The 12296-nt window shown below is 36.6% G+C and overlaps 1 protein-coding gene across 5 annotated transcripts in view; it reads left to right on the top strand.

Annotated features, from left to right (window-relative positions):
- The window catches only part of LOC108367548 (NFX1-type zinc finger-containing protein 1-like), a 14835-nt gene extending 4895 nt beyond the window's left edge, over positions 1–9940 (top strand). For 2 of the 5 annotated variants that reach the window (XM_017622184.1, XM_017622185.1), the window contains 15 exons: positions 830–953; positions 1144–3814; positions 4282–4558; positions 4641–5140; positions 5347–5664; positions 5755–6054; positions 6383–6541; positions 6683–6943; positions 7013–7238; positions 7317–7476; positions 7562–7673; positions 8351–8568; positions 8658–8935; positions 9084–9376; positions 9440–9940. In XM_017622184.1, coding sequence (XP_017477673.1) covers positions 830–953; positions 1144–3814; positions 4282–4558; positions 4641–5140; positions 5347–5664; positions 5755–6054; positions 6383–6541; positions 6683–6943; positions 7013–7238; positions 7317–7476; positions 7562–7673; positions 8351–8568; positions 8658–8935; positions 9084–9376; positions 9440–9856 — 6314 coding nt within the window. In that variant the 3' untranslated portion in view covers positions 9857–9940. The remainder of the gene's footprint in view (positions 1–829; positions 954–1143; positions 3815–4281; positions 4559–4640; positions 5141–5346; positions 5665–5754; positions 6055–6382; positions 6542–6682; positions 6944–7012; positions 7239–7316; positions 7477–7561; positions 7674–8350; positions 8569–8657; positions 8936–9083; positions 9377–9439) is intronic. The other 3 variants (XM_017622187.1, XM_017622186.1, XM_017622188.1) reach the window with 3 other exon arrangements.
- The last annotated feature ends 2356 nt before the right edge of the window (positions 9941–12296 follow it).

Genomic DNA, 12296 nt, shown 5'->3' with positions numbered 1-12296 from the left:
GGTTTTATTTAATTTTTTCTTTTAATAATATATTTTAAAAAACGTAAACACGTCACTTACGATTGAAAAAATTTTATATTTACTACTTCATGTCGTTGGCATTTACATTTCATTTATAAGTTTAAGTTATTTATAAACATTCGCTCTCAAAACTTATTAAAGGTTTATTTGAAAAAACTTTTAATAAGCTTAATATTGAAAATGCTCATTTAACGCTTATTATAGCAAACTTAATTTAAGTTATTTTTAAAAACGTTTACTGAAATGCTTGTTGGGTACGCTTTGTACTGAAAATTTTTGCAAAATTAACGCCATGTGTTTTTTTTTTTAAATAAATTTCGTGTTCACTTTCATTATATATGTACGAATATTTAATCAGTTTATAACATAAATTTTTTCAGTGCTTAAATTTTTTCATAGTTTTTTCATTCAATATTTGTTTGTGTAGATTTTTACATTTTACTGGAGTGCCTGAGCTTTGCCCATCCATATGAAACTCAGGCATTTTCCTATGAATTGTGTTTATATGCCAGGGCATACGGGAGGGCGAGACAATTTTTTTTCATATTTAAATTGTATATTTGTATATGTGCCTATACGTCAGGGCAAAACAAAAACAAATGTGCTACAAGTGCTTATGGAGTGAGCAGCTCTGTACTAAATTTTTTTTTTGAAAGTCTAAATTAACTGCGCTATAAAGTAAAGAAAATTAAGGTTTTCATTTCATTTCATTTATTGCGAAAACATTTGTTTTGTGTAACTAATTTTCTTTTTTTTTCATATTATTTTGGTACTTTATGTTTAAATTTTAATTTGGTTCTTTTCACAGGCAACAATCGCAATGAGAACCGAGATCAAGTGAGGGATCCCCGACTAAACATTAACCCGGCTTATGGACAGTTAAATAATAATGCAGGTCATGAACTAATGCCACCTTTACGTAATCTAAATCTGTAAGTAATTTTAACTAAGAGAACTATTTGATTTCATGCGGCTTATTAAAAAATATTAATCATGTTTATTGAATTTTTATACAAATTTTTGTTCTACAAATTCATTCTAAAATAAATAAAAGTAATATGTAAAACATAATTTTGTTTGAGGGCCAAATGAAAAATTACTTTATTTGATTATTTTAAATAGCAACCAACACAACTTGGGACAACTAGAACAGCCAGTTAGGCAAGGTAATATCCATCAAGATAATCAAAGGCTGCCAATAAGGCCAGTAAACATTCAAGATAACCAAATGTTGCCAATAAGGCAAGGAAACAATCAAGATAATCGAAGGCCAGGTAACATTCCAGATATTCAAATACCGCCAATAAGGCCAGGTAACCATCAGGACAATCAAAGACCGCCAATTAGGCCAGGTAACAATCAGGATATTCAAATACCGCCAATAAGGCCAGGTAACCATCAAGATAATCAAAGGCTGCCAATAAGGCCAGGTAACCATCAAGATAATCAAAGGCTGCCAATAAGGCCAGGTAACAATCCGGCTATTCAAAGACCGCCAATTAGGCATGGTAACCATCGTAAAATAAGGCAAAGTAGAAATAACCCACAGAATGAACACCAGCCTAGAAGGAGAGATGGCAACTACCAACATTATCAAGAACAGCAAAGAAGGGAAAGTGATAATCAAGGAAAACGAGAACATCGGTCTGGTGGAAAGTATTTTGGTTTTAATTACTTAACTGAATTAGGCACAAAGGATAGCGATGAAGTAATAACTGCATTAGCAAAAAGGAAGGATGATTTTGAAAAATTCTTGAATGACGATATTCGCCCAGATATGTTTGTACTAACAATACAAGTTTTAACCAACCTTTGTCAAGCGAATTTCGCTGAAATGGTTACAAGTGTTCTAAGCAATGCTTGTTCTGCAAAATTCTTAAAAACTTTGCACGATTTTTTGGTTAAATTGCCTTTTGAGACAGATCTGGAGAAACATCGAAACAAACTGTATCATGAAGATAAAAACAAGTTTTGGTGTAATTTAAGTAAATTTTTCAAAAAAGTTATTGAACTTCTTCCTAATAAAGCTCGTGATGAACTGGCACCTATCTTAGAACGAATAACTAAAATGTTACCAATCATTGAAGAGAACCAAAATTTTCGAATTGACGAAAATGTCAAGAATGATCTCCTAAATATGGCCAAAGACTTACAAGAAGAAATTCAAAGAATTGAAAAAAAGAATAAAGATCGTGAAACACGTCCAGGTATAGCTGAACCTGAAATAGAACAAGAACCACCTGAAAACTTTAAATTATTGAGTGTCATACCAACAATGCAAGATTTGCTCGACCAAAGACCTTACATTAGGAAGTGCAAAGTCAAAGATGCGTACACATCAGTTGAACATTACTTGGACGTGCAGTTCCGTTTGTTGAGGGAGGACTTTATATCACCATTGCGAAATGGAATAAATGAATATTTGTATTCAGATAAGAAGCATAGAAATCAAGAAGTTCGAGTTTATCTAAAAGTCACTTTAGAACGTCCCGATATTTCCGAAAAGATTGTCGGTTTTATATTAAAATTTGGAGTGATAAAAAGTATAAATTGGCGGCGTTCCAAGCGTTTTATGTACGGAGGATTACTGCTTCTCAGTAGTGACAATTTCAAAACTGTTCTGTTCGTTACTGTTGCAAATAGAGATGAAAAACAGCTTGAAAAGGGATATATTTTAATAGAACCTTGTGAAGGAACCTCAATCACCCGAGAAATGTATAAAATGACTTTTGTTATGCTGGAGTCAAAGATATACTTTGAGCCTTACTTGGCAGTGTTAACTGCTATGCAGCATATGAACGAGGAAAATTTTCCAATGGAACCTTATTTAGTACGCGGAGACACCACCCAACGACCGCCAAGATACCTTGAAGATGCTGATGAGGAAGACACTTTAAGGTACAAAAATTGGGATTTACCAGTTGCCTATAACGAGCCTTGGCCGACCGCCAATGAAATGGGTCTCGACGAATCACAATTCAGAGCTTTCAGATGCGCTTTGACTCAAGATTTCGCAGTGATACAAGGACCGCCAGGGACAGGAAAAACATTTATTGCGCTGGAGATCGTTCGCACTTTGTTGACCAATGAGGCTTATTGGAAACCCTACGGACCGATCGTCGTCGTTTGCCTAACGAATCATGCTTTGGATCAATTCTTAGAGGGCATCCTCAAAACCACCAAGTCCATAGTTCGCGTCGGCAGTCGATCGAAGAGTGAAGTCATGAAACCATACACATTGATGGAAAGAAGAAAGACTGTCAAACCTCCAAGACAACACGACGCAATGGCAGTTATGTACGAAACGAAACACGAGCTGGAGACCATTTTGAGTTCGATGAAAAATGCGCGTACCTGCATAGAGCTTTTACTCACGGAAAATGCTATAGTACCGTTGGCTTGTCTCAAAAAGTATAGCGACGACGAAACACTACAGAACTTTGCCTCGAATGAAGAATTCGTAAAGTGGCTTATAGGTAGCGAGATAACGTTGATTCTGCTCCCTGAAAAGCCCGCAATGATACAAGAGCAGCCAGAAGACGACCAGGGAATGGCATATCACGACGATCAGGACAGACATATGGACAATGATCTAGAGCTCGATTACGACTTCAAAGTCGACGAAAGCTATGATCCCATTTTCCCTTTGAAAAGTTTAAATGTCAAAATCCTAAAGGTTGAGCAAGATTTAAATGAATACTTGTTTCGCCCGGAACTTCGTCGTCATCTTGATGCAACTGAAAAATTAAGAGAAAATCTTACAGAACTATTAGCTCAGAGGACGTCCTTGCAGGTAAACATAATCAGAGGCAGTTGAATGTTGAAGTTGAATGGGACAAAGAGTACGTTCACGTATGTCATAATCCGAAAAATGTGTTTTTACGTGACGAGTAATACGATATCGTATGTGGCGATTCGAGCCCTGTTTTAGCCTCTATGTGAATATATCGTCGTTTAAAGTGCAAAACCGCGTAACTGACATTTGTTGCCAAAAATTGGATTTGATCACACAAGCTCTTAGCTCAATTCTTATCCATTCGTCCAGAAATGCGATTGCTTTCTAAAAAAGAAAACCAGTTTGAAATATGAGCGTTTTTACTCTCTAGAAAATAATTTATGCAACCTCACATACGCGGTTTTGCATTTTGTTGATACGCAGTTTTGTACTTTAAACGACGATATGTATAATATACGTGGTAGGGCGAATTTGAGATATTCAATATAAATCTTGAAGAATTCATAAATATTACGAATTTTCAGCGTAAATTAGCTCAGCACCCATTGCTGCATGAACAGCGCCATCCTGCTAGTAATAGCCGTTGGAAACTGTACTGGCACTGGGTGACGGCTAGTCACTTAAAAGCAATGAATCAACTTGCTGAACTCGAGAGAGAGTATCAAAAAGTGAATGCCAAGTTGAACGAAGTCAAGCAATTAGTTGACTTGGATGTGCTCAGAGAGCATGATATAGTGGGACTAACAACAACTGGCGCGGCGAAGTTACATGCATCCTTGCGTGCCCTTAAAGCTCCAATAGGTCAATCATTTAATTTACTACTCTCACATGTTTATTGAAATCAAAGTAAATTTAAAATAACATATATTTTCTAATGTTTTAGTATTGGTAGAAGAAGCCGCCGAAATTCTCGAAGCCCACGTTGTCTGCTCTATGACCAGTAACTGCCAGCATGCTATTCTTATAGGAGACCACAAGCAGCTGAGACCAAAGGCGTCGGTGTATAAGTTGGGCAAAGATTTCAATTTGAATATCTCGCTGTTCGAGAGAATGGTCAACTTGAGAGGCGATTGCGCTCAACTCGCGCATCAGCATCGAATGCGACCTCAATTTGCCAAATTATTAACGCCGTCGATTTACGAAACCTTGTACAATCATAGCTCGGTCAATGAACGGCAGAATATCAAGGGAATGATGAAGAATCTCTTCTTCCTACACCACGAAAATCACGAAAGTAGTCAAAACAACGAAGAGAGCTATGCAAATAAGCATGAATCGGAGTTTTTAGTAGTGTTTGCAAGACATCTAATTCTGCAAGGTTACGATCCTTCAGAAATCACTATCCTTTGTACCTACACTGGTCAACTTTTTTCTCTTATGAAGGTATGACGAAATATTTCTTCTCTATTTCTTACTATCAAAAGAAATTACCTAAAACTTAAATTTTTTTTTTGAATGAATTCTTTAACTTGTTAGTATAAAATTTGTACACACAGAGCGACCACTCTTAATTTTCTGATTACCTTTGTTTTTTCATCGCATTTAAATCTTAATTTACAGGCGAAATCTCGTATTTATTTATTTTACAGGAAACAGATCGATACGCAATTTTAAAAAGGATGCGGGTGACGACTGTAGACAATTTTCAGGGAGAAGAAAATAAAATAATCCTCTTGTCTCTGGTACGCAACAATGAAGAAGGTAATATCGGATTCCTCAAGGAGGAAAACAGAGTTTGCGTCGCGTTATCGCGTGCTCGCGATGGCATGTACATCATGGGCAACATTCATAACCTCGTTATGAAAAACACCATTTGGCCGAAAATCAAGAAGGTACTGGAGGAGGAAAACGCAATAGGCAACGCTCTAGAATTCCAATGTCAGATTCATCATGATCAAATCACATTGGTAAAAATGCACGCTCCATTTATAACACAAAACTTGCTTGATCATTTTTATTATTTCAAGTTCCTATATTAACCAAATTTTTTGATGCAGATACAAGATGTGAAAGATTTTCAAAAATGTCCGGAAGGTGGCTGCTCGAGAAAGTGTGAATTGGCTCTGGCCTGCGGACACACTTGCACCAGTGTTTGTCACATATTGGATCGAGAACACTTGGAGTACCGATGCAAGCAGCCGTGCATCAAGAGTTGCCCGAACGATCATCCTTGTCCGCTGAAATGTTGGGAAGGCTGCCAACCCTGCAAAGTCATGGTAAAAAGGAAGCTTGTGTGTGGCCATATTGTAGATATGTGGTGCTTCACGGATCCGCAAACATTTCCATGCAATGTTCAGGTGTGACACATCAGTATATTCCACATCGATGGCTGAGTTCGAAAATGCCCTATCTCAGAAACTTTTCAAGAACGCCATGCTTCAGAATTTGATTGAAGAAAGCCCTATTTCGGAATTTTATCGAAAAACACCCTATCTCAGAATTTGCTTCAAAAACGCCCTATCTCAAACGAAAATACATACATACATTGAAAATATGCTGCGTATGTGGGCGTTTTTGATCCGAACTTTGGTGCCGAGATAGGTCGATGTTCCACTCAGCCATCGATATATTATTCTATGTCGTTGAGTTAGAAATCGCCAGAAATTTACCCGCTATAATTTTCAGGTCGAAGCTACATTGCCGGACTGTAATCATGTCAACCAGAAGCCGTGTCATCTTCCAATCAAAGATGTGATATGTACTTATGCTTGCAAGAACCGCTTGCCGTGTGGTCACGTGTGCCGGCATAATTGTCATGTTAACAAAGACCCGGAACATATCGAGGTACATATATGTATAAGGAGTTTGGTTAAATCAAATGTATCCTACCTATGTTTTTGAGCAAATTGTTAAAACTAGTGGGATAATTGAAGATGCTCCGTGTATTTTTTATTTTTCATTATTGATTTAAAATTTGGTTTTCAGTACAAGTGCTTCAAAGATTGCACTCGGATTTATGATAATTGTGAGGGAAATCACAAGTGTAAGAAACGTTGCTACGAAGAATGCGGGCTGTGTCCAATAATTGTTGCGAAAACCCGGTCTTGCGGACATCGTTTCAAGCAATTTGTGTGCTCGAAGAATGTAGAGGAAATTGAGTGCGACAAGCCTTGCAAGCGTAAGTTAAGCTGTGATCACAAGTGCCCTTCGAAATGCCGCGAACCATGCGGAAGCTGTCAATTGAAGGTAAACTATTGCTTTGCATGCAATTGTAAACATTACGTAAGATCTTTACAAATATCTCAATATTTGCAGGTAGAAAAGATGAGTCCCTGCAACCATATGGTGGAAGTGAAATGCAGCGAAGAACCAACGCCGTCTAAATGTAGCGGAAAATGTCGTAAATTATTACCTTGTGGACACCCTTGCACTAACAAATGCAAAGAGGCTTGCACTTCAAACTGCAAGGTCTTGGTTAAGCTAGGAAAACCTGCACTGTGTGGGCACTCTTTGCAAGTACCATGCTATCTTCAAAAGACAGGTCAGCGTTTCAATTGTAGCAGTCATGCAACCGCAAATAACTCTTGAAGTTAACATTCGATTTGATTTCTCATTGTAGATCCAAATTCACGAGAATTATTGAAGTACTGCAAAGCACCGTGCATAGTCGAATTGGAGTGCAAGCATTTATGCAAAGGAACGTGTGGTTCGTGCCTACAGGGACGAATACACATAAACTGTGCTGAGCCTTGCAACAATATTCTTATTTGTGGACATCAGTAATCAAACTTTTTTGTTTCTGAGAACACTACAGCAAGCATTATTTGATGAATCAAAATTGTTTAAAATTTATCGTATTTACAGGTGTGAAGTGGCCTGCAGACTAGACTGTCAGCCTTGTAGCAAAAAATGTGAATTGAAATGCTCTCATAGTGTATGCGACAAAAAGTGTGGAATTCCATGTGTACCCTGCAAGGTGAATAGATTTATTATTTTACGCTGACGACACACAATCAGTTTTGCCTGTCAATTTCCTCACACACATTGCTTGTCAAAAATCATCAAAATTGAAAGCCATTACGTAGGCTGCATTCAATTTGAGAAGCAATTTCATTATCAACATGTCGCCTTCAAGAAACCAATGTAACTAGCTTCTGAAGAACATTTTCCATTTTAATTCCATTGTAAATTAAAATTTTAACATGCATAAGCTTAGTATTTTTTTATTTTCATAAAATTCGCTTTCCAATGCTGAAAAGCTGATCAAAATTGAAAGAAAAATTTAAACTCAATTGAAAGGGAAAAATTTAAAGCAAGTTGCCCATTTAAGCAATACATAAGTGTGTTAGTGACCCACGACAGTCGGGTCTACGTAACCGGAACGACCCAGATTTATATCTGGCCAAGGACTGTCACTTCAGCAACACTCCCCAAAATCTCTTGCTGTTTCAACAACAACAACAGTGTGTTAGTGAAAAAGTGTGAGAGTATTGAAAATTGTAAGGGAAAATTGAATGTGTAACGGCCCGGTTACTCAAATTTTATAGTTCTCGATAGCATACAAAAGTACAGGATTTAAATTAAATTTCGCAATATAAAACTGTCGCAACTATTTTTCTATAAGCATTAACGGATTTGTCTATATTTATATAGGAAAAATGTACTCGTGGTTGTAAGCACCGTCAATGCTCGAAACTTTGCTCAGAACTATGTGATATCGAGCCATGTAACGAGCCATGCCAAAATTTATTAAAATGCGAGCACCCTTGTGTTGGATTATGCGGCGACCCTTGCCCACCATTGTGCCGAATCTGCGATAAGGAAGAGCTAACAGAAGTTTTCTTTGGTGATGAAGATGAGCCAGATGCAAGGTGAAATAACATTTCGACAATTCACACATTTTAAAAGAAAAATTACTTATCTGTCCAAACAAAAAATAACATTCGGGAAATGTTTGCAGGTTTGTCTTTTTGGAAGATTGCCAACACTGTATAGAAAGTAATGCACTGACTAAGTGGATGGAGGACTCTAACGAAGGTATTCAAATGAAAGCGTGTCCGCGATGTAAAACACCCATCAGAAAATGCATGCGATTGATGAACCAAATAAAAAGAGACTTGGAAGATGTACTACTTGTAAAAGACAGGGTATTTTCCGGCAATAGTTCGGATTTGGAGAAAAAACGACTTGAATATGTAGAAGCACTATCTGCCATATTAAGCAATCCAAGTTTAGCAGGTAAATCTAATAATTTTATTTTTTAGCAAAACAACTTCAACCGTGAGGGTTGGTAACGTTTGAATAGTAAAAAGTCATAATTTTTCTGGGTTTATAATATATTTTTTATTTACATGGTAATCCTAAATTAACATTTATTGTTATTTAGAATTTCCGGAATTGAAGGAGTACGTAGCAGATTTACTTGATAGAGGACTTCCTATAAAGAATCAAAGACCACAAACTTTAAGTTCTCAGGAAATTGAAGCGTTCAGAATTTTATTAGATATCATGAGTCGTATGTTGAAAATATTGTCTCTTGTTAAAAGTCGCAGTGTCACATTTTACCGTTCCGTAAAAGAGCACGTTGTTATGCTAGTAGAAGCACTTCCAACTAGATGGCAAATTTCTCCCCAAAAAATTACTGACATTCAGTTGGAGCTTCAACGATTAAATTACATGGTAAGGGTAACGTTGCAAAGCTTTTTAAACACTTTTGAAAGTCTAACTGCGTTTTTTATTCAGGTGGAACTATGTAAAGAAGATTACATATACAACACACTATCACATAAAAAAGAGTTTGGTATGGCATCAAACAAATTGCTGAGTTTCAGCCGGTTCACCGACAAATTAGAAACCGAAGTCAGAAAGGATATAAGCGGCTTGCAGCATTTATTCGCCGAACAAATTAAAATCGAACGCCAAATGATTCACAAAGCAATGGGCTACAAGCAAGGTCACTGGTATAAATGCCCTAACGGACACATTTATATGATAACTGAGTGTGGCGGTGCAATGGAAGTAGGCAAATGCAACGAATGTGGAGCCCAAATAGGGGGCAGTCAGCACCGATTGTTGAACAGTAACACCCTCGCGACTGAAATGGATGGAGCTACGAGGCCTGCCTGGCCACAGGGTCCTAACGATTATCAATACATGTAACTTGAGGTTTATTTTAATATAATAGTGTTTTCAATATGATTATTCTTGCTGATTATAAAATAAAAACGTGCCTTTTGACTTCTACGTGCAATTACCATTTTGTTAACTGCACAACACTATTATAATTTATTTAGAACAGATACCTAAACAATCCGTATTTGGGTGTATAACTTCAAAATTTAATTAAACTATCCAGTATCCATTTATTTCGCAGATGAAATTTGGCTCTACGCAAAAGCAATAAACTCTTCCAGTGACTTTGTCGTATCAGTCCGCAACAAAGTGCTTATGTGGCCCGGTCCGTACCTAAATGGGTCGAAGCTTCGAACACACATGCGGTGCGTGCCAGAGGGGACGGCAGCAGAAGTTGCGCGTACATATGTATACACTAGAGTCCAGCGCAAGTGTATTTGCCGCATTTCGTTCAATAAGTACTACTTGCATTGTACTCTACTCCCAACACATTGTTACTCTTTTTCCGCATACATACACTACTTGGCGTTGAGAGAGTAAATACTTGACGTACTTGCTATTACTCAACCAAAGTACGTACTCTACTTTCTCTCATCGCGTACGAGAGATATTTGCTGCTGCCAAAAGGGAGTAGCAAATCTACTCTCTGTATACTTGTAGTACGGTAAGTACTTGCGTATTAAATTTCAATTCTGGTTGTTAGCCTACTAGTTGATATCGTTTGCAGCGCTGGTCAGTGAAATTGAAAGAGTAAAAATAGAATATGGAAATCGACGATGTAAGGAAATGTTTACGGCCTTATTTATAAAAAATAACGTAGATTTAGACAGTTGTTTAATGTGACATTTTCATAAAACTTTTGTATTCAAGCAGCTTTTTAAATCTATGTATGTACTTAAATTTTTATGAAAGTATTATTTCTCGTCTCTAATTTTCTATAAAACTATTTGCAGTCATTAACCAACAAATAAGTTGTCAAAAACAATAACTTAAGCAATGCTGCTATACGAAATAAAATTATTAGTGGCAAATCAAAATTTTGAAAAGTGCCGATTTTCACATTCGATAGTTGGACATGGTAGCGACGAGATGTACGAGCATTTTTTTCTTAAGAGCTGCATACTGATTTAAGAAATTTTTTATAGAAGAAAATTTATTTTCCATTTATTGTGCGTAATTTTATATGAATTTTTAGTTTTTCTTGAGAGCCTTTACAAATAAAAAAAATTTCTAAATATGTACATACATATGTACATACATACGCAGCCATATAACTTGATTTCAAGAGAAACGAATTTTCATTTGGCACGTTCAGAAGGCGAAACAGCTCAGTAACTGGTGCGATTGCACCTTCTGAACGCGTTGTTGCGTACTTCTGATCAACTGAATAGTTGCGTGTTAGATGATCGTAATATTTTTCTGATCATTTGAGACAACATGTTGGTGTGTACCTTTGAGAGTTGAATTTGACAGCTAATGTATGAAGTCGTTCAAAAGACGCATAACGATCACTGATTTTTGTTTAGCAACGGTTGCGCTCAACTGCTGCGCCTTCTGAACCTACCTATTGATAACTTTTTTTTTTTTTGATAACACTGCGACAGCTCAAATTGGTATTGAGTAAAACCAAATGCAAGATAGAGTTTTTGAATTTCATTGAGTTTTTTTTAATAAATACTAAAATTAGAAGTGTATGAATGGCGAAAGAAAAACTTTATCCGATTTTTTTAAATCGAAACTACATTTTTACATATGTACATATGTACATGCATACATAAATATATTTAATATGAAATTGAAATTTTCACATCAATTTGCGCTATCTTCAAACCCATGGTTTCAATTGTACGCATATTGTCAGGGTTTTCCCCACAACTTGGTTTTGCTGCAGTGAAGCGACAGAACAAGTGACGAGGAAAAATATATGCGGACACTTACATATATATGTATGTATCTATGTACATACGTATCTATGCAGATACGCATCTATGCACATACGTATCTATGCACATACATATGTACATATGTACTTAGGTATGTATATCAGCATTTTAGTTGAAAGTACGTTTTGCTCGTCGCTCTCTTCATCGCTCCACTACATTCCTGTCCATGAACCAAAAAGACAAAATCACGCGGGCAGGAGACTAGCCCGTTATAATCGCATTTATGAAAAAAGTTGAGCGACTTTGACATTAGCCGTTTATTTACATTTCTTCGTTGTTTACAATTTGGTGGTGGCTTTTTACTGCAATTTTCTTCATTTTCACTTGTGACAACGTGTGTACACATAAGATAAAGAATAATTTAACACAACGGCATGATTTATAGAAGAATTTGCATAATAAAAATGATTTTTCATGCGTTCAACAATTTCGCGGTTTTCTCCGTTCTCTTCGTTGTTTACTTCTTACAACAAAGATGGCGTCGAGATTTCGGCAGCTAGAAAATAACTTTTTTCGTTCTTTCC

Source organism: Rhagoletis zephyria, unplaced genomic scaffold (assembly GCF_001687245.7).
Source record: "Rhagoletis zephyria isolate East Lansing unplaced genomic scaffold, Rhagoletis_zephyria_1.1 Rzeph_scaffold_02722, whole genome shotgun sequence".
In the NCBI taxonomy this organism is placed as follows: domain Eukaryota; kingdom Metazoa; phylum Arthropoda; class Insecta; order Diptera; family Tephritidae; genus Rhagoletis; species Rhagoletis zephyria.
The sequence above is the reverse complement of the archived record's forward strand: the minus strand, read 5'-3'. Positions and strand labels throughout refer to the sequence as shown.